At 43.9% G+C, this 18,557-nt stretch overlaps 4 protein-coding genes across 6 annotated transcripts; 3 read left to right on the top strand and 1 right to left on the bottom strand.

Annotated features, from left to right (window-relative positions):
- Window positions 1-2: 2 nt before the first annotated feature.
- On the bottom strand, window positions 3-4,568 carry rrp9 (ribosomal RNA processing 9, U3 small nucleolar RNA binding protein). 2 transcript variants are annotated; one of them, XM_040204510.2, is made up of 15 exons: window positions 3,945-4,568; window positions 3,678-3,772; window positions 3,461-3,573; window positions 3,302-3,369; window positions 3,080-3,121; window positions 2,858-2,984; window positions 2,601-2,725; window positions 2,417-2,509; window positions 2,199-2,299; window positions 1,973-2,107; window positions 1,431-1,493; window positions 1,188-1,333; window positions 912-991; window positions 721-794; window positions 3-515 (listed from the first exon to the last, which is right to left on the bottom strand). In XM_040204510.2, the coding sequence occupies exons 1-15, from the start codon at window positions 4,026-4,028 to the stop codon at window positions 413-415; spliced, it is 1,449 nt and encodes a 482-aa protein (XP_040060444.2). In that variant the 5' UTR covers window positions 4,029-4,568; the 3' UTR covers window positions 3-412. The 2 variants fall into 2 exon arrangements, with proteins under 2 accessions (XP_040060444.2, XP_040060442.2); XM_040204508.2 differs by having other exon boundaries at window positions 1,173-1,333; window positions 3,945-4,257.
- LOC120835514 (uncharacterized) lies at window positions 4,497-7,088 on the top strand. Of its 2 annotated transcripts, XM_040204532.2 has the most exons (6): window positions 4,497-4,598; window positions 4,894-5,093; window positions 5,185-5,344; window positions 5,637-5,812; window positions 5,963-6,191; window positions 6,295-7,088. In XM_040204532.2, the coding sequence occupies exons 2-6, from the start codon at window positions 4,938-4,940 to the stop codon at window positions 6,492-6,494; spliced, it is 921 nt and encodes a 306-aa protein (XP_040060466.2). In that variant the 5' UTR covers window positions 4,497-4,598; window positions 4,894-4,937; the 3' UTR covers window positions 6,495-7,088. The 2 variants fall into 2 exon arrangements, with proteins under 2 accessions (XP_040060466.2, XP_040060467.2); XM_040204533.2 differs by lacking the exon at window positions 4,497-4,598 and having other exon boundaries at window positions 4,900-5,093; window positions 5,188-5,344.
- A 477-nt stretch (window positions 7,089-7,565) lies between these two features.
- On the top strand, window positions 7,566-11,359 carry LOC120835480 (putative G-protein coupled receptor). The gene is made up of 2 exons (XM_040204461.2): window positions 7,566-7,830; window positions 9,510-11,359. Exon 2 carries the CDS (start codon window positions 9,623-9,625, stop codon window positions 10,901-10,903), a length of 1,281 nt encoding a protein of 426 aa, XP_040060395.2. The 5' UTR covers window positions 7,566-7,830; window positions 9,510-9,622; the 3' UTR covers window positions 10,904-11,359.
- A 4,174-nt stretch (window positions 11,360-15,533) lies between these two features.
- Window positions 15,534-18,056, top strand: cav4a (caveolin 4a). Its single transcript, XM_040204460.2, has 3 exons — window positions 15,534-15,913; window positions 16,126-16,313; window positions 16,685-18,056. Exons 1-3 carry the CDS (start codon window positions 15,698-15,700, stop codon window positions 16,833-16,835), a joined length of 555 nt encoding a protein of 184 aa, XP_040060394.2. The 5' UTR covers window positions 15,534-15,697; the 3' UTR covers window positions 16,836-18,056.
- Window positions 18,057-18,557: the final 501 nt, after the last annotated feature.

Raw genomic sequence — 18,557 nt, 5'->3', positions numbered from 1 at the left:
GCTGTGGTTCATTGTAATTTAATGTTTGGCCATGAGAGGCTGAGAATAGCCTACACACAAAGCAGTTACCATGACGATGTAAGCAAGGGGGAAACCAAACTGTTTTTTTAGGCTGTACTTTATAGAAAACTTGAAAAAGAAACTAGCAGGACTTGAACGATCATAAAAATATATGGTTTAAACATAATTAGATGGTACATCTGGTACACCTACTTTTTTGCGCCGCGTCAGACACAGCTCCCCGCACACACTCCTTCACTTAAGCTGTTAAAGCTTCTTTCACATCCTAAAATAAACAAAATCACTCCTGGCAGTTTCAACAATTATTCATTTTCTTAAGAAAAGAAGTTATAACATTATACACAGGCAGTTTATAAAACCTTTAATTTACTAAATACAAGCCAACAGTCCACTATTCAGCAGTCTTCGTTTCCTCTGGAGTTGGAAGTTTCCTTTTAAGAGGAATAATATAAACTGCATTCTTGGCCTCTTTTAGTCTCCACCATCTTCCCAACCTGCAGGAAAACAAAACCATTTTCAGAGGCAGCAGATACAAAACTGACGTGCAGGTAGCAGTGCCGCAAACCGCGGTGGAAAAGGTGAATCATTACAAATGATTAAAATATTTGTTTGTGTGCGATCATTTGTGACAGAAGAAGATGGCTGGATATACACTGCCACCTAGTGCACATTCTCTCAACATCGACGGGCCGTGGTTACCTGTGCTCCTGTCCAACTCCTGCCACCAAGAACTGACCAGAGCTGGAAAACTTCAGACTGTTGACAAAACCAGACTGAAAGAAAAGAGGAAAAGATACAATAACTGCCATTGTGATTGACAGGAACGCTGTGTAAATGTGTAACACTTCACACATGTGGACGTAACCATTTCCGCAAATTCAAAAGCTCACCACTGGTACAGTGAACAGAGGCTCCAGCCCGCGGTAATTCTGGCCACATTTCCACAGCTGGACCGCTGAGTTGTGTGAACCTGTACAGGAGAACAGCTGTAACTTTACAGCACTACAGAACCTCCTTACTGTGTGCGGGCACTTAATCAGTCATTCGCGCGATTACATTTGCATTCATCAAAGAACTGAAAAAGTATGTGTTCTCTACATGATAGTGAAGTGTATGTGTGGTATTAAAAAGCCGGTAAGGAGGACTCTCACAGCCGGAAGAAGCACCTGAGGCGACCGTATCAGAGTTCTGAAGCGCCGCTACGGAAGAGATCCAATGAGGCTGCTGCAGCCCTGCATCGCCATGGCAACCGTGAGCCTTTTTCACTGTGCTGAGAGGCCGCTTCTTGTTGACATTCCAAAGAGACACAGAGCTGAGTCGTACAGAAAATTGGGAGACGGAGAAGAGAATTATGAATGACTCTGGAACAAAGCTGTGAAACTCCGGCTATGTGACTGTATCGGACTTACCCATCGTCCGCTCCCGTGATCATGTGCTCCTCGTTTATCAGCTGGATGCAATCAATTGAACCCCTGTAGGAAGACCAGTGACAGGTGGTTGTAGTCCTTCTTTTTGTGCTCAGTTAAGTGTGCTGTTGCTCCTGGCAACCAATAATTTTGTCCAAAATCGTTGCTGTGGTTCACTCGTTCAATAATCTCTATATAATAAACTCAATAGTTAATCACTGAGTACTTCTACGGGTCTTCGATTTGTTATTTAAATTTTGTATGTGACCAGTTTGTGCAGATTTGTGTGCGGCATAACTTTCCATTAAAGGAGTTTCTGGTGAACTAAAAAAAACTAAACCTGTCCTTGCCAATAGAAAATGTGTGGGGTGTTTGAACCATGGACAAATCAAACTAACTTTACAATTAGATGTTTCTCTAAATCAATGTGTGCAGAGGTTTGCTTTATTTTACAGTTCTGACCCTCGACAAACGCACCTGAAATCAAAAAGGGTTCAGATGAGGCGACACAAAAAACATGAGAGGAGCGACGGACGAGGACTCACTCATGGCCGTGGAACACCAGCTGAGATTCCTCGGCTATCTTCCACACCCTCACCGAGCGGTCCCTCCCTCCTGCCGTGACACACAGCTCGCGGCTCAGGCTGTCCAGTCCTGTGATCGCGTCCTGATGCCCGAAGCTACAGCGGATCAAAATTACAGTTCCAACTCAAAACGTTCAAATTCCAGCGGCTGGCAGGGAAATAAAGAACGTTTCGCTCGGTCACTCACAGAGTTTCCACATACGCGTTCTCGTCCACATTCCACACCTTTACCGAGCGATCGTGAGAGGCGCTGTACAGGTCATAAGTTCCCCTCCTGAAGGAAAGACCCTGAGAAGAAAAAGTACACATGTTACGTTTCACACGATGACCCACGACTGCTCGCCAGTTGTGTAAATGCAATCATGGGAAACCATATTTTGTGTAACAGACAAAGAGAGAACGTACCGACACAGGGCCTTTGTGTCCGGTGAAAGTATAGAGATGTTTACACGTTTCTGGCTCCCAGATCATGATCAGTTTGTTCATGTCTCCTGCGGCCTAACAGGCGTTGAGGAAAAGGTGATTCTTAAAACATCGAGTCACACTTTGGCAAACTGCCAGCCAAAGCTGGATATAGATTACTACTCACCAAGTATTTCCCATCTGAGGAAATGGCCATACACAGGATATGAGCCGTGTGCCCAACATGTCGGTCCTGGGTACCTTTCCTTCCCCCAGGCACGGTGTGCAGTTTCTTCCCACTCTCGACATCCCCTGAATAAATAAGAAAACCGGTTAATTGAGAGGTATATTATTATACATTTCATTCACCCTCATTTAGTGTACGTCCCCAATCATACAATCTTCCCCAAAGCATGAAAACAAAGAATATTAACGCATACTAACACTTAATGATGGAGCAGTCTTTGGCAGCAGAATAGATGTACTTTTCATCAGGGCTGATGACCAGGCAGGTAATTGGAAGTTTGTGTCCTCTTAGCATCCGAATCTCTGAAGCATCCGGTGGAATGAGCTAGAACACAGAACAAAAAGGAAATAGGAGTCAGTCTGTTCACACGAAGGAGATGCTGTGGAGATTTAAAAAGGGAGGACGGTTCCCATACTTACATCTTTGGCAACGAGCCGCTGAAGCTTTCCTTTTTGTTCAAGCTGAGGGAAAACCACAAAAAACACACCAATAGATCAAGCCGGGGAAAGTGATCCGACAACGGCAGAGACAGGATGAACAGAACAAAGTAGGTATAGGGTGCGTGACGAAATTCATGCAGGACTGTTCAGCATTTTATCCCCACTGCATTTTTATTTTATAGTTACAGAAAATACTCTTACCACTTCTTCTTGAAGTATTCCAGCAACCAGATCAGTCTCAAAGGAGTCTTTCTCTGCTTTATCTTCCTCTGATGTCAGATCATACAATAAATATATATATGCAGGCATGGAAGTAACGTTCAAGCCAATAGTCATGCCGTTTTGATAATAAACGCTCACCTTGTTCCTTTAGCTGGTCCAGGTAAAGTTTGGCTAATCTAAGCTTCTTCTCCTGTGGTGTTTCGTCATATTCATAGTCTTCGTGGGGCTGTCTGTCCCTGGGCTCTATGGGACTAACAAATAAAGACACCAAGTCACAAACGTACAACGGCCGTTTTGTATGCGATATTAAATCGTCAATTCACAAAATCACGACGGAAGCACAAGAGAAATTCACCCATCTGTCTCAGAGTCGCTGGAAATCTCCTCGTTGAATTTAGAAATGAGTTTCTTGGCTCGTATCTTACTTTTATCACCCTGGTCCCCATCGCCCTGCAGCAGGGGAGAGAAAACGAAAGGGTGATTGATGAATTACTTCGCTTGATTTCGCATTAGTGGCCCAGTAGGAACGGTAGGTGAGATCAGATCGAGGCACATGTGTTAACCTGCTGGTTAACTAACGTTACTCGTTTTAGCTTACTAGCTAACAGCTCAGCTCACTCACCTTTCGTTTGAGTGCAGCTGTATTTTTTCCCTTTTGAGCTAACTTGAGGTTGCCCTTTTTCTTGAAAAAGAAAGTCGAAGACATTTTTTAGACGCGTACACGTAACTGTGAATAGTTATCTCCTCCACTTTCTGTGGGAGCAAGTCAACATCGGACCCACATGGATTTATCTCAACCGAACTAGACAGCCTGAAGTCACAGTAGAAGAAAGGCGCTGATTGGCTGATCGTCACAGACCCTTCTTATTGTCCCGCCTTTAGTCAACACACTCCTTTTTCATTGGTCAAATAACACATTTAGGTAGGCAGGAAACTGTACATGGGCGAAATACTTCCCTCGGGGAGTACGTTTGCGCACCTTTGTTCCGCACATAATTGTAAAAATATACATTTCACAAAGCAACGCAATTTCACTCGCGTCTACCACACGCAGTAAAACACAAACACAGGAGCAGTTTTTCAAACGTATTTAAACGGGACACTTTAGCGCGGCTGTAGTAAATCAGCCGGTAATTGTATCGGGATCTATGTACTGTACTACGGCAGTAGTACTACTACTTCCTCTACTACGCAGTATTTGCATTTACTGCGCCGTCTCTGTCCTCGGTGTGAGGGTGGTCACAGTTTGTCCGCGAAGCAGAGCCCCCGCGGCCAGGTGAGCCTCGTCCGCGCGCCGCCGTTACCAAAGGTCACACGTATCGATGATGTTATCGACGGACAGCCGGTGCCGCTCGGCTCGGCGGCGATGTGGAAGCTAGGAGGAGGGGTTGAGGAGGAAGGGGGAGGGCGATGCGATGCGAACTTAACTTTTCCCTTTTCGTCTCGAAAAACGGACGTGCAAACAAAAACAAAACTAAAAAAAGTTTTCGCTTCAAAGTTTTGAACTCCCGTCTCGCTGCCCGGAGGGAGCCTCGCGCTCGATGAGTCAGACCTTTTTATTCTGTCCACAGATTGTCTCTTCACACACACCCCCCACACCCGTCTCCACCCTCCCATGCCGCCCAAGAGAGACGCGGGGGAGACTGCAACACCAACGCCGCTCAAGATGCTGAAAATCGCCACCGACGCCCAGGAGTTTGGCTGCGATGCCGTGGAGGAGAAGTACAGGCTGGCGGAGGAGTGCAGCTACTCCCCTTTCCCCGGCAACCAGGTGAGCTGTGCGCGTCCTCACGTGCTATTGTGCAACAACAACAACACATGGTTGCTTCTAATGGGATCTCTTCTCTATTATTTTTTTTTAGCAGCATGAAAACATTGACTTTGACGAAGAAAACATCGCAAGCCCAGACATCAGAACGGACACCATCAGTCTGCTCATGAAAATCGAGCAGCTGCAGGCGCAACTCAAATATGAGCGCAGGTGCAGAATTCTGGCCGAGAGAGAACTGAGGGAGTTGAAAGGTGGGTGGAAAACGATTGGGAACTACAGGTAATGCTTTATTTATCATTTACTAGTTTTTAAACTAAACTTAGTTCGTTTACTGTAATTGCCTTCAACGTTTTCACTGCACAGCAAATCATGCAAAGCGTACATCTGTCTGCAGGCGAGCATTCCATATGAGCAAATTGAAGAGGCGGCAATTACTGGGAAAAGTACCTGGGTTCTTAAGGGACTCGTAGCTTCTGCTAAAACCCCTTGGCCCTGGCTCTATGCTGTAAACATGCCATCGAGCACTTCTTACGCCGTTCACAGAGATGAACACGCTGATGATGCAGATGAGGCACACCGCACACGAGCTGCGGGTCACTCTGGATCACGTGATCCAAGGAGGCGAGGCGGCGGCGGCGGCGCAGACCTCTCAAGACGAGAACGTCTCTTTCCTGGCCGAGTCTGGGGCGGAGATGACGGAGGAACTCGATATCCCACAAGTCAGTGCTCTTATTCCGCGTCTTCTGACAACCCGACTCTGGGAAGGTTGCTCGATTCATAAGCGTAGGCTCGCCATCCGCCATCGTGTCCCCTCCCGCTGACGGTGTGTTTTCCAAGCTTACCCTCTGCTTTTTTGTTTTATCCCACAGGACGATCAAAACTTTTTGTACCTCTCGGAGCATCTTCGAGTACCGAAAAATCTTTACATGCGCATCGCAGAGTTTGCAGACTACAAGAAGTACACGTCAGCCCTGCTGATGATACTTTTCGACAGAGAGACGCTGGCCACGCACTCTCTGCAGGGCCGAAGGAACACCTTCACCGGGGAGGATTGCCACAAGCCTCAGCTCCCTCCTGAGATCCTGAGAAGTTTAATCGGTAAGATGGAGAAACATTTTAGCGTCACTTTTTCGGTCACACAGAGCGATTTGGGGGCTTTTCATTATGGAAATGAATCAAATTCTCATGCTTGTTCTTCCAGCGCATGTGGGAGTCAAGTTTGGCGTCGAAAGCAGCCAAATAAAAATTGCAATCCGGACGAAGTTGAATAACGAGGACAAGCTGTTGAAGAAGCGACTGGGGATGGGCAAATCGGACAGCAAAGCCATCGAGCAGAGCTTTTGCCAAGCGGCTTCACTCCTGCCTGAAAACGGAGTCATGGAAAGTGATTCTCAGTTGTAATCGTTTGAGTCCGCCACCACGATCTGGTCACATGAATTGTATCTGATAGAAATGTTTGACAGGTTGCCTTTTTTACTAGAACTGTGGTTTAGTCAGTATTGAAATTTAGTGCTTGAAGGTAGCGGGGTTTTTTTTTTTTTTTTTCCAACACTTTTAGAATTCCTTTTTTCACGGTTGTTTGTGCGTACTGACCCAACCAATACCTCGGACGGCGCTATCGAACGTTGCGTGTAATCGTCAGTGCTGAAACTACGAAGTGTTCTTATTTAATTTAAGGAAGGCGATCGGCCGTGTCTAAATCTTCTGTGAGGTCAGCCTTCGCCGAGCATGTATTACGGTTTTAACTTTACTTTTCAATCGGTTGGACTCTGTTTTAAAATGTAGGGTATTTGAAAATGTTTTAAATAGTAAGGTTGCTATTTGTACCCTGTTCATAAGAAACTGTACACAAAGTGATAATGTGCTTCTAGAATAGTTTTTTACTGCTTCTAGAGCAGTTGCAATATATATAAAATATATATATATGTGATATTTAATCTCATCTCTTTTCCTCGTGCTTAACTCCGTAAGGGGCAATAAACCTTTTTGAACCCATATTGTTATGTAACGTGAACTTCTTACATTAGCTGGTAGTTTTCCTGTCAACCAGCAGATGTCGGCGCTGAGCGCTTTCATCCTCTGGAAAATCTCAAGACTGCAGCTGTTCTACTTGTGGGGGGGGGATATTGGATGTGGTTAATTTTGAGAAGAAAATACAACAGCTGTAAACAGGTGACTAGACTGAACAAATCCGTCCAATACTTTTCTTTATATGTATTCTCTCTAAGGCTGTGGGGAGTATAGAGAAACATCTGTAGAAACGCCGGCATAGTGGACGGTATCAGTCGCTGCCACATACTGACTGATGAAAGGCTGTGTGTGTGTGGGGGGGGGGGGGGGAGATGCTTAATGTCAGCGGGTGATGGTTTGATAGAGTCATGTTGTCTGAAAAGATGTGATTTGAACAATCAGCAGTTTCTGGCTCCGCCCCCGTCGCCTGCCCCTCTTTGGCTCAACCAGCTGTGCCGTCTCAGTGGACACATCACCTCTCTGTCAGTGTGAGTCTCTGCGGTCGGTTCTTTCTTTTGAAGAAAGCTATCATTTTGATTATTTTATCGTCGTTTTTGTGTAGCTTCTATTAAATCTCTGAGGGGGACCAGCTCTCTTATGCACCCGAAGGCCCATTTTGGTGCTTTTAAAGGATTCCGGCAGGGTTCATCACCATGATTTGGAAGTATTCAACTTTACAAAACTCAAGAGAAAACTATTTGGAGGAGCTGCAGACGCTGTTTGAAATGTAAGGATTGTTTTTGAATTGTTCTGACAATTGCACTCTGGTAAAATTTAGTTTTTAATTGTGAAAATTTAGTCTATTTGTTTAACAGAAGAGCTCCCAGACCTTTACAAACCCAACAAGGTAACGGACAGTAGTAAATAAAATATGAAATGATATATGATGGTATGGAAAATTAAACTGTGGCATCACAAATGACAAACTGGACAAGAAAGCCACTTCCACACAAGATGAATTTTTGATGTTGTTCCTGGACAACCTGGAACAACGTCTATTGCTAAAGGTCACTTTACTTCAATGTGTTTTGTGGATATAATGCATTTTACTATTACAATGCAGTATTGGGAATCTACTGTAAGACACGAATATGTGATACTTGTGTAATAAGTTATGCAATGCAATACTCATTTTAATGTCTTAACTACACCTTTAATACATTTGTTTTAATTACTTCATTGTAAGTGCATATTTAGTCACTGAAGAATGGTAGTTATTCATTCTTTCATTACAGTTTGTCATTGACATTAACAAAAGGTGTAATCATGGGGTTTCACTTCATGATACAATACTCCATGGATTTATAAGAGATCAAACGAGCTGCATAATTCCCTCTTCCTTAGTAGAATGTATATTAAACATGAACTACAGAGAAGACTAAATCAATGCAGGTTTCTCCATTGAATTAATGATTGGGATAACAGAAAATGACTGGCTGGCTAAGTGATCATCCTCTTCAGAAGCACAACATGGGTTTAAAGCATGTATGCAGTGGTGCAACTCGTAGTGCAACATGATGAAAATGAGGGTAACCTTGCATAATATGTATGAGAGTGTACACGTACTGGTGCTTCCTGGGGACAAATGTCACTGCAAATGTTGCATGCTGTCCACCAGAGAAGATTACAGCATGAGTGGGGGGGGGGGGGGGCATATTTGCTGCACTCGATTTAAATGTAACACACATGTAGTAAGTCAATGCTTTTTGTTTTTGACAAACTGCACAGTGACTGTGTTGAAACTGCCTCGGTACGGGCTTCCCTCTTTGAGGGTGACACAGAACACATACTAATCAATGCCGCTGGGATAAAACAAGAACACTCATTATCTTTCATTTCAAAAGGATGGGGACGGATGTGAGGGAGACAGTGTGTCCTCTATGAATTATTCCTACTGATCATGTCCTTCCCTCATTAGAGAGCATCACTTCTTAAACACTCTCCCAAATAGTTATTGATTAACTTTGCAATAGCTTTAAGGTATGTACTTGTGTTCTCTTCAATGTTACAATGCTGCAGTAAGGATCTCTGGATTTATATCAAACAACTATATTAAGCCCTTTTAATAGGTTATACTAAGAAATGCAATTCAGTAGCACCTGTAATATGCTTTTGACTGACTATAAAACTATATAGTTATACTGTGGAAGTATATTTTGTTTTTTGTCCACAATTTAAACACCAACAGATCAGTCGTCATCGCTTGTTCTGCTCAGCCTTAAACCCCTCTCAGCCCACAAATTATAAGTGGAACACAAAATGTTGTGATTAATCCACCGGTGGTAAAATATCAGTATTGTTTCCCAAGTAGATTTTACTACAGGTGTAAAGATTGAATGTAGTCGTTATTGGAAATAATTTGCAATAAATATCAATGTTTTAATGGACGTTATTTTCTGCACACAGGAGTGAAGAGCATTTCCTTTGATGGCCAAATGATTCTCCACCGTGTTTACTGAACAATGGGGGAGCGTGGAATACGGACGCGTACCTTCACCTTGGAACCTTTACGATGAATCATGGAGGAAAGCAGTTCCTTTCTGAACCGTCTGCACAATGACACCACTACTGTCTGGGCGCCGATGCCCTCAGCTCCCAGCAGACACCTGGGCACCCTTCCCAACCCGCAGACACGCTTCAAGGATCTGGCGGGGATCTTTTTCATGGTCACCCTGAACGTTCTGGCACTCTTAGCCAACGCTGCTGTTCTGGCCGTTGTCGTAAAAGCTCCCCACCTCAGGAAATTTGCCTTTGTGTGCCACCTGTGTGCAGTGGACCTGCTGTGTGCCGTCCTGATCATGCCTCTCGGGATCGTGTCCAGCTCCGCGTACTTTGCCGGCGTGGTGTTCACCGTGCTCGAGTGCCAGGTGTACGTCTTCCTCAACGTGGTGCTCATGGCGGCCTCCATCTTCACCATCACGGCCATCAGCGTGGAGCGCTACTACTACATCGTCCACCCCATGCGCTACGAGGTCAAGATGACGCTGAAGCTGACCGCGGCCGTGTTGGTGGTCGTGTGGGTGGCGTCGGCGGTGCTGGGCCTGTCCACCGTGTTCGGGTGGCCGTCCTACGGCACGCTGAGCGCCATGGGCGCCGCACACTGCTCGCTGTACTGGAGCCACAGCGACCACGGACGAGTCTTCTCCGTGTGCTTCGGCGTTACGTGTTTCTGCCTCCCCGCTGTGGTGATTTTCGCCGTCTACTGTAACGTCTACAAGGTGGCCCGCGTGGCCGCCCGCCAGCACGGCCCTCTGCCCTTGTGGACAAACAGTCAGGTGAAGCAGCGCTCGGACTCCATAAACAGCCAGACCACCATCATCACAACGCGCAACGCTCCGCGTAGGGTCACGCGCAACCGGCCGTTTGGTGGAGGTAAAGCCGCTCTCACCCTGGTGGTCATTGTTGGGCAGTTTCTGATCTGCTGGCTGCCGTACTTTGCCTTTCACTTATATCTGATGCTCGACGCCACCCCCCACATTCCCGACGACCTGGAGGAAACCGTCTCATGGCTGGCGTACTCGTCCTTTGCCATCAACCCATTTTTTTACGGGCTGCTCAACCGGCAGATCCGGGAGGAACTTTGCAAGCTGAGGCGCTGCTACTCGGCCCGGCCGGCGGAGCTGCCCGTCTCCAGCCACGAGGGCTCGGGGCACGAGAACTTCCTGCAGTTCCTCCACAGGACCAGCTGCACAGTGGAGACGCAGGCGAGCTTTGCCCCATCGAGTCCTAGAAGCACGCTGGATCACACTGGGCAGACTGGTTTCAGGATACCGGGACAGATCCCTGAAGAGTTCAGTTAGATGAACTCCACTTTTGTGGCATTATTTTTCTGTTTGAATTAATACCGTTACATTATTAATCTTAGAAGGAATATTTCGTAATTATAGCTACTGAAACATATATTATACATGACATATATTATACTTAAAATAACACAAATACCAGATTATACTTGAATAAGTGATTGTAACAATGTGATCAGTATACTAATCTGCAGGTAAATACTAATTGATATCTACATGTATATAATGAGGATGAGAGTAAGACGTCTTTCCTTATTCACAAGTTCTTAAGACAACCTGTTTTACACAAGTTATCAACATGGCAGCAATGGTCTTTGTACTACTTATTCACTGTTATGTTGCTTTTCTGTTGCAGTGTGAATCTTATTTAAGAAGAAACAAATTACGTTTCGTTGAAAAGTGTATTGTTTCTTAAGCTTTAAATGTGCAAATAAACCCGAGTTACTTTCATCATTTATGCAGATTTTAGCAAGTCCATATTTTATTTTACAGCTATTTACCTCTTCCAAAAAGATTGAATGTAAACAAGCAAGTTGCCTGGCGAGCCCGTCTTACGAATTTGGTTATTTTCACCAACAGAAAATGATCCGCTCTGTTCATTTATAATCATTAGAATGAGCCATCTGGATTGGCAACACACTGCTTTCATGCATGTGCACCATTTCTGTGCATGTTTGACGTTTCATTGCTGTGCAGACTCTCTGAGTCCTGACCGCCATGTTGACCACGTGTCCATTGATGAAAAGCCTTTCACTAAGACTGAAGCCAGTTAACGCGTGATTATAGAAGGAGATAATGCTATTTCATAACCGGTGAACTGGTGGTCTTTAATTCCCTGTTCATATGCGTACCATGAAACATAAACAACTATTTATATTTCCTTTATTCACAAAGAGGACCTGTCAAACACCGTGAATGACACATAACAGTTTAATCACTAATATCATTCCATCCGTGAAGGCAGTTAGATGAGGAAATGTTGATGTATCCGTGGTGAATATTTTGCAGCTCTACACAGATTTAAGGAATATCATCGGATGAGGACACACACACATACACACACACACACATACACACAACAACTGAGTATTTTATAGACCTCCGGATGTGTTAAAAGCGAGATAACACAGTTCCATTTTATGGTTCCTGGCCGTAAAGTTATTCATATATGCGCTGCAGAGTTTACTGTAACAATGTGACTTTCATAACACGTACAGCCAAATGCTGTCATCAGAGCAAACACCCTGCGGTGATTTATAAACTTCTATTTTACACATTATAATATGGCAACTGCAGTTATTTCATACACAAACAGATGCTGTGCCTATATTTACGTATATACGTTGTTGTAAAGATCCAAAACTCCCAGATTTTCGGGGGGTAATTTGTATGAAAGGATGCAATGGATTTTATTTAATGTAAAAGAAAGAAAGAAAACACTGCACTTAAAATGATGGACTCTTACGTTACTAATCTCTGTAATGTGATGCACGGTACGTCATACAATCATGTGAAAAGAAATACAGTTCAAAGAGCTGTTTCATCACCTCACTTCTAAAGATTGAATATTTGAGCCTGAGCTCGTCTTCATAAGTTGCTAATTAAAGTGAAGGACCTCCAATATCAGTAGCAGCTTTTATTAAATCAAGACTCATCAAATGAGCTGTACGCATCTTTTGTGAAGCATATTAGTTCAAACACGAGCTCCCTCCTCATAGCAAATGAGAATTCACGGCTTTTTTCATTCTGTTGTTATTACCGGTCCATCTGAAAAGCCTCGATGCTCCTCTGCGTGCTGTATTCTGTGGCGCCTGTTTGAAAGTGCTTCAGAGAAAACCACTCCAGACTAATCAAAGGGAGGACGTTTGATGGATGGCGTTGTCCAACAGGGCGAACATTTATTTCATCAGACCTCCCGGTCACAGCATCACTTCCCTCAGAACTGCCTGAACGTGTGACATCTGCCAACCGTCTTCATTGGGCTTCACGGAGCACAACCTGGTGTTCAGTGCACTCAGCTTACACAAGCTGACCGAGGGCCCGTGGCCCGGGAGGACACGCGTGTGCATGTCACAGGCCCTATGAAAAAAGGTCTCCTCAAAGGAACAGTTTGATGATTTGGGAAAATACGCTTCTCGGTTACAAGCTCAACAACTCGTGTCTCCGATGTGCTAATTGTGGAGACGTAGCCAGCAACTAAAATGTCTGGAAAATAATTCAACATCAAATGATTATTCATGTTTTGCTGGTTTCTCTCACATTCGTGAGGACTGAAGGGCAGAAATAAACTACGGACTCAGGGATGCAAGAGTTTAGTCTTCCTCGCTGATCCTATTCAACCAGAGTTTGATTTTCCCAAATGTTGGACATTCAATTAAAAAATAGTTATTAATAATGAATGCATGGTGAAAGGGAATGTGTGTATACATTTCTCTCCAAATTAAGATTTACATCCTCAATATACTGTATTTAATTCTGCCATTTTGTGGCAAACATTAGCGCACACACATACTGTGAAAAAATGTGTTGTTGTACTGCATCCACTTCTGTTGGTTTGATCTTTCTGGGGGTATTTTGTGCAGATAATCTGATGTTAAAACGTTTCAGGCGGTTCTCTTCTCTCTGGTTAGTCGAGAGGCACCGGATTGGTGACCACGTGGTCAAATATACGTGTCAAATAATCAGCCTGACCTATTGTACTGAAAGCAGCTGGACTGACAGGTGCTGTCTGATCTCCGTCATTCCCCCAATAAGCCTCCTGTGACGAGCCCGTTTGCCTGTAACTGTGAGATAAAATGCAAATACGACAGAAACAGAAACATGGGAGGTGTGTTTTGTCTTACAATCGCCCTCATTGCAATTCGGGTTTATTGGGTTTATTGTGCGTGTTGTAACAATGAGGTCATGAGAGGGTCATACATGGAGAAAAAAACCTTAAACTTCATAACATGACAAAAGGGGTCCACATAAAGTCAAACGTTTTTGGGGGTTATTTATTCTACCATTAAAGTTTTTTATTGTCGCTTATTTTGACTATTTAAAGGATTTTTCAGGGACTGTAACATAAGATGCAAACAGCTATTCGTGATATTTGTGTCAGAAACCAGAATTAAGCAAATCTAAATGAACGTTTCCCACACATAAAGTGATAATATATTTCAAAGGTATTCTGAGTCAGACGTTTATCTGAATATGTGTCTTAATCCCTGATAAATGGGACATCGTGGGGTAATCCTGAAACACATGGTACAACGAGCTAGAAAATGTGTCTTTCTCTTTTTTTGTTCTCATCCTTCTCCCTCCCTCTCTCTCTCTCTCTACTCATACACATACAAACACACACGCACACACACACACACACACACACACTCACGCCGTCCGCTGACCTAACCTGTGCAGCTGCATCCACAAACAAAGCCCATCTGGTGAGGTGTGGGGGCCATTAGCATACCATCGTCTCCGGCACAGTCACAGGAAACTCACTGTCATCAATACGCCGTGTTCTCTCTCCGTCGTCATCCAGCAGGCAGAAACATTCGTTACCATGGCGACGACGCTCGTCGCGGCTACAGGTCTACGTGCGTAGAAGCTCAGGTTATTTTATCGGATGGTCGTGCCCTTATGTTGTGATGAAGGTCTGGTAGGTAGCCGAGCGATAAGGTCCAACTCTGAGAAATCATAGCTGACCTATTAATAGCAGAGAGCGTGAGTGGTTAATGGGTCCAAAGGTTCTTAGAGGGGAAAGTTGTTTTCCTTCTTAAAAGCATGTTGCGAAACATGCTTCACATCCAGTGCAGAGACCCGAGAGCGTTCCTCGCACTGGGCCTGGAGGAGGATATCGTGAACTCAAACAGCAAACCAAGACAGTCACAAAGCTGCACAATTCACTTTTATATAGGGGACAGTAAAAAATTTGAGATGGACTTTACGAATAAAATGCATTGTTTTATTATTGTTGTATTTTCAAAACTAAATAGCTAAAAGCATCAAAGGTCAGTTTTGACCTTAAATAGTAAAGACACATTTCTGCCGTTAGTGATTGAAGTGATTATATAGATGTTATTTTTATCAGGCCTCCAGTGGCTCATACCTAATGTTTATTCTGCATCGGTACAGAAAAGGATCTCCATTCAAAGATTTATGTACAGATAAAACAAATTAAAGTTGCATATATTGTAGAGATAAACTGACAACAATATATTCTACTAAATAATTTTAGAAATGTTTCCCATGATGATTGGTTTCAACACTCAGTCCTGTTTGGGGAACCACAGGAAGGCGTTTTTGTCTCAGTCACAGGGAGTCCAATGAAGATATGAAAAAAGCTCCACTGGGAAAAGCTTCTTGAAGTTGACTAACTTCGGATTATTGACAAAAGGAATCTTTTTGCACTGTCTGAAGTTAAACTGAGCTTGTAAATTATTGTAAGTAAGTAAATGACTACATTTCACAATGCAACCTTTATCACAAAATATACTCTCTTTGCTGTCATGCAGGGAGAATCGTCTCACGTGTGCGTCTGTCTCTGTGTGATTGCATTTCCAGTTGGGTGTATCAGAGTATACAGAACCATCCCCATGCTGACAGTATTTATATCCCACCCTGTCCTTCCTAACCCTCCCACAGCACAGGAAAATGATCTTCACTTGAAAGACCATCTGCAAATACCACCGAGGGCACCGTAACGCTCCCAATATAACCACACACACCCAGGCAGCGGCCTCAGTCCGAGCCGTACGGATACAGACGGGCTCCCCGCTCGCTGGACAGAGCTTACTTTGCGTGTTTTTGATGAACACCATGATAAAAGGGGAAGAAGCAGAGGAAGTAGAGATTGACCTGGAGGACTCTAGCGACTCTAATGGGGAGGAACCTGAAACTCTGTGGAGGGCCCATCCTTCTCTGGAGGAAGAGGAAGACATTCATACGTCGGCACTGGTAGAAATCAGTGATACCAAGCCTCTGATAAACGTCCGAGACCCCCGCGGTATCAATGACTGTCTCAAGGTACTGCATCTGTTTTATGGAACCTTCTTTTTTGTGTCACATGCAGCGAGATAGTGGATACAAAATGCATGATTGCCACTCAGAGCTGAGAAACTGGGTGGTTGCACTGCCCTCTAGTGGAGGAAAGGAACTCTTAATGGGGGAATCAAGGTAAACAATAATTGTTGATTCACCTCTGTAGCATCAGCACAACTTTGTCTTCCTGTCTGCAGGTGACATTTGAGGACGTGATCGCTGAGCCGGTGTCAGTGCGCAGTGGGGACAGAGTGTGGTTCTGGAGTAATGCCTTGTTCGAGGTGTCCAGGGTTTGGGTCTACAGGGTAGTGACAGTGCTTCTGGCCATTCCCATTTCAATTGCCTCCGGTCTCCTCTTTGCCATCCTAAGCTGCCTTCACATCTGGTAGGTGTAGCTACCCGTCTGGTTGTTTCTGCACATGTTCTCACCCACTCAATCGCTGCCCAGCTCCCAATAACTTGGCGGTTAATCAGAGTTTATTTGTGTCGCTCACATCGCTCAAGAGGCCCCCTGTGCAGCTGTGCTTTAAACTGCTACCGCAGAGTCTAGTCAGTAATACTAACTGGTCAGATTACAAACAAAGCAGCAATGAAATAATGCTAAGTTGAGTGAATGAGTCATTTTTGAAAATGTAAGAATATATTATTAATTGGCATTAAAATGTCTGGTTCTGTTATACAATGAAGCACGTGTGAAACAAAGTCTAGTACAGGAACGTGACTGCAGTATGATTCCTGTGTTCCTTTCTATGACAGGATCGTTGGGCCTTGCAGCCGCTGCGCCCTCGTTGGGGCGCGCTGGCTGCAGAGCCTGTGGAGCGTTGTGCTGGGCATCGTCGTGCGACCGTTCTACACGAGTGCCGGGAGATGCTGCGGAGGATTCAGTGTTCACGTGGCCAGAGAATGAGACGGACTCACCCACGCTGGGAGCGTTATGCGCACCGGTGCTGGTGGACTGACATTGGTGTTTGATTTTTTTTATATATTATTCAAAGCAAAATGTTTATATGTTTTACACGGTTAAAGTCAGACATCTGATTATAGACACGTTCAACAATGATTTAGAGCTGTCACGGTCAAAGATGATGATATTCTATCATATCATATCCTCAGTATAAAATTGGTCCAGTGAAACAGAAAAGGGACTTAATTTCTGAGATTACCTTTTGCAGAGACCATTTTTAATTGCATTTATTTTTCTCACTTTGTGAGATGATTTGAAAATGATTTCATTTTTTTATCAACTTTATTTTATAAAACTTGGGACAGTTATTTGACTATTTTTTTATTTAAAATACTTTAAATGACTAAATGATGAGTTAGTTCAAAAAAACGTTTATTCCAGATGTACAACAAAAGGAGCGAAGCGAGTTTAAATGGTGTTTGCTTAAATAGAATATATCTGAGGATGAACATATATATAATCGATAGCAATATAAAATGGTTTCATATAAAAAAATAAACGTGTATGTGTCAACTCAAACGGACCTTTGCGCCACATTTCGTGCTTTTAGCCGTCGTTCTGCCGTTTTTGCCAACTGAAATTGGCTGGAGGGAAATCTCGACTTCAAGCACGTACCCTGCCGAGCTCCATCTGCAGTACGTATCCTTTCAATGAGCAGTTTAAAAGTTGTTTGTAAGTCTTGTTCCAATAGTTACTTTGACCTTTGACAAAAAAATCAACTGCAAGGAGAAAAATCCATGAGGAATGCATTTGACAACCAGCTGGTTTCAATGTTCACAGCTCGCTGTTCTGTGCTGCAGATCCAACGTGTCTGTTCTTCATGTAATATAAAAATCTCTAAATACTTCTCAATGTTCCTCATATTCGGCTCCATGTTTTATTAACTCCCTCTATTCTTTTCTTGGTGGTTGGAGTTCAGGGGTAATCTGTCCTTTCATTCACTCATTTACTTAACCTTGAATAATGGTTCCCTCTTGTGGTTCCTCCTCATTAATCCAACAAATCGGGTTGTTGTACTCAGTTTATATTGCTGTATATTTGAAGCAATATGTCTGGATCAGATAATATGTGTTACTTGGCTTATTAGCGGTATTTGAAATGTTCTTTGACTGTAAATAGCTTAGAAGATTGTAAATAAAACAATGTGGTTCTGGGCGACGGCCTCAGGCTTTAAGGTGGGAAAATAGAAATCTCTTTCCTAATGCAGTTTTATTTTTTTTTTAAGTTTGGCTTGCATCAACATCCAGTAAAGATTGTGAAACTAAGGGTTAGACCATTTTCCGATTTTCAGTTTCATTGTGGGATTAAGAGCGTCACCACTGTAAATCTTCCCCCGAGCCTCGAACAGCGAGCTGCGGAAGGTGAGCAGGATTCACTTGCTCGCTCGGTTGAATCAGACAGCTCTCAATGCGGTGCACATCTGCCCAGATGTGCCAGATGACAAGCAAGCAGGAAGCATCAGTGACTACAGGATGCACCATACAACCAGACCACAGTTCTTTGAAAGGGTGGAGGCGGTGCGGCGGGCCTCCCACACCGTCACCACCGTTGCATGGCAGCAGACAATCTCCAATCCCATTTTAAAAGCTGACCTAAGCAAACAGAGGCCGTACTCACTCACATACTTTATTGGTTGCTGTTTTTGACTACTCAGGTTCAGTTCAC

Source organism: Gasterosteus aculeatus, chromosome 17 (genome assembly GCF_964276395.1).
Source record: "Gasterosteus aculeatus chromosome 17, fGasAcu3.hap1.1, whole genome shotgun sequence".
Lineage (NCBI taxonomy): Eukaryota > Metazoa > Chordata > Actinopteri > Perciformes > Gasterosteidae > Gasterosteus > Gasterosteus aculeatus.
Note: the sequence above shows the minus strand (reverse complement) of the source record. Positions and strands in the feature narration are given on the sequence as shown.

Bases quoted from the DNA above. Each gene is read 5' to 3' on its own strand.
- LOC120835514 (XM_040204532.2), top strand. From the start codon at position 4,938: ATGCCGCCCAAGAGAGACGCGGGGGAGACTGCAACACCAACGCCGCTC. The intron at 5,094-5,184 runs GTGAGCTGTGCG...ATTTTTTTTTAG, and splicing joins CCCCTTTCCCCGGCAACCAG to CAGCATGAAAACATTGACTT. The intron at 5,345-5,636 runs GTGGGTGGAAAA...CGCCGTTCACAG, and splicing joins AGAACTGAGGGAGTTGAAAG to AGATGAACACGCTGATGATG.
- rrp9 (XM_040204508.2), bottom strand. From the start codon at position 4,028: ATGTCTTCGACTTTCTTTTTCAAGAAAAAGGGCAACCTCAAGTTAGCT. The intron at 2,985-3,079 runs GTAAGTATGGGA...TCTGTGTTCTAG, and splicing joins AGCGGCTCGTTGCCAAAGAT to CTCATTCCACCGGATGCTTC. The intron at 795-911 runs GTGAGCTTTTGA...CTTTTCTTTCAG, and splicing joins CTCTGTTCACTGTACCAGTG to TCTGGTTTTGTCAACAGTCT.
- cav4a (XM_040204460.2), top strand. From the start codon at position 15,698: ATGAACACCATGATAAAAGGGGAAGAAGCAGAGGAAGTAGAGATTGAC. The intron at 15,914-16,125 runs GTACTGCATCTG...TCCTGTCTGCAG, and splicing joins GTATCAATGACTGTCTCAAG to GTGACATTTGAGGACGTGAT. The intron at 16,314-16,684 runs GTAGGTGTAGCT...TTTCTATGACAG, and splicing joins CTAAGCTGCCTTCACATCTG to GATCGTTGGGCCTTGCAGCC.
- LOC120835480 (XM_040204461.2), top strand. From the start codon at position 9,623: ATGGAGGAAAGCAGTTCCTTTCTGAACCGTCTGCACAATGACACCACT.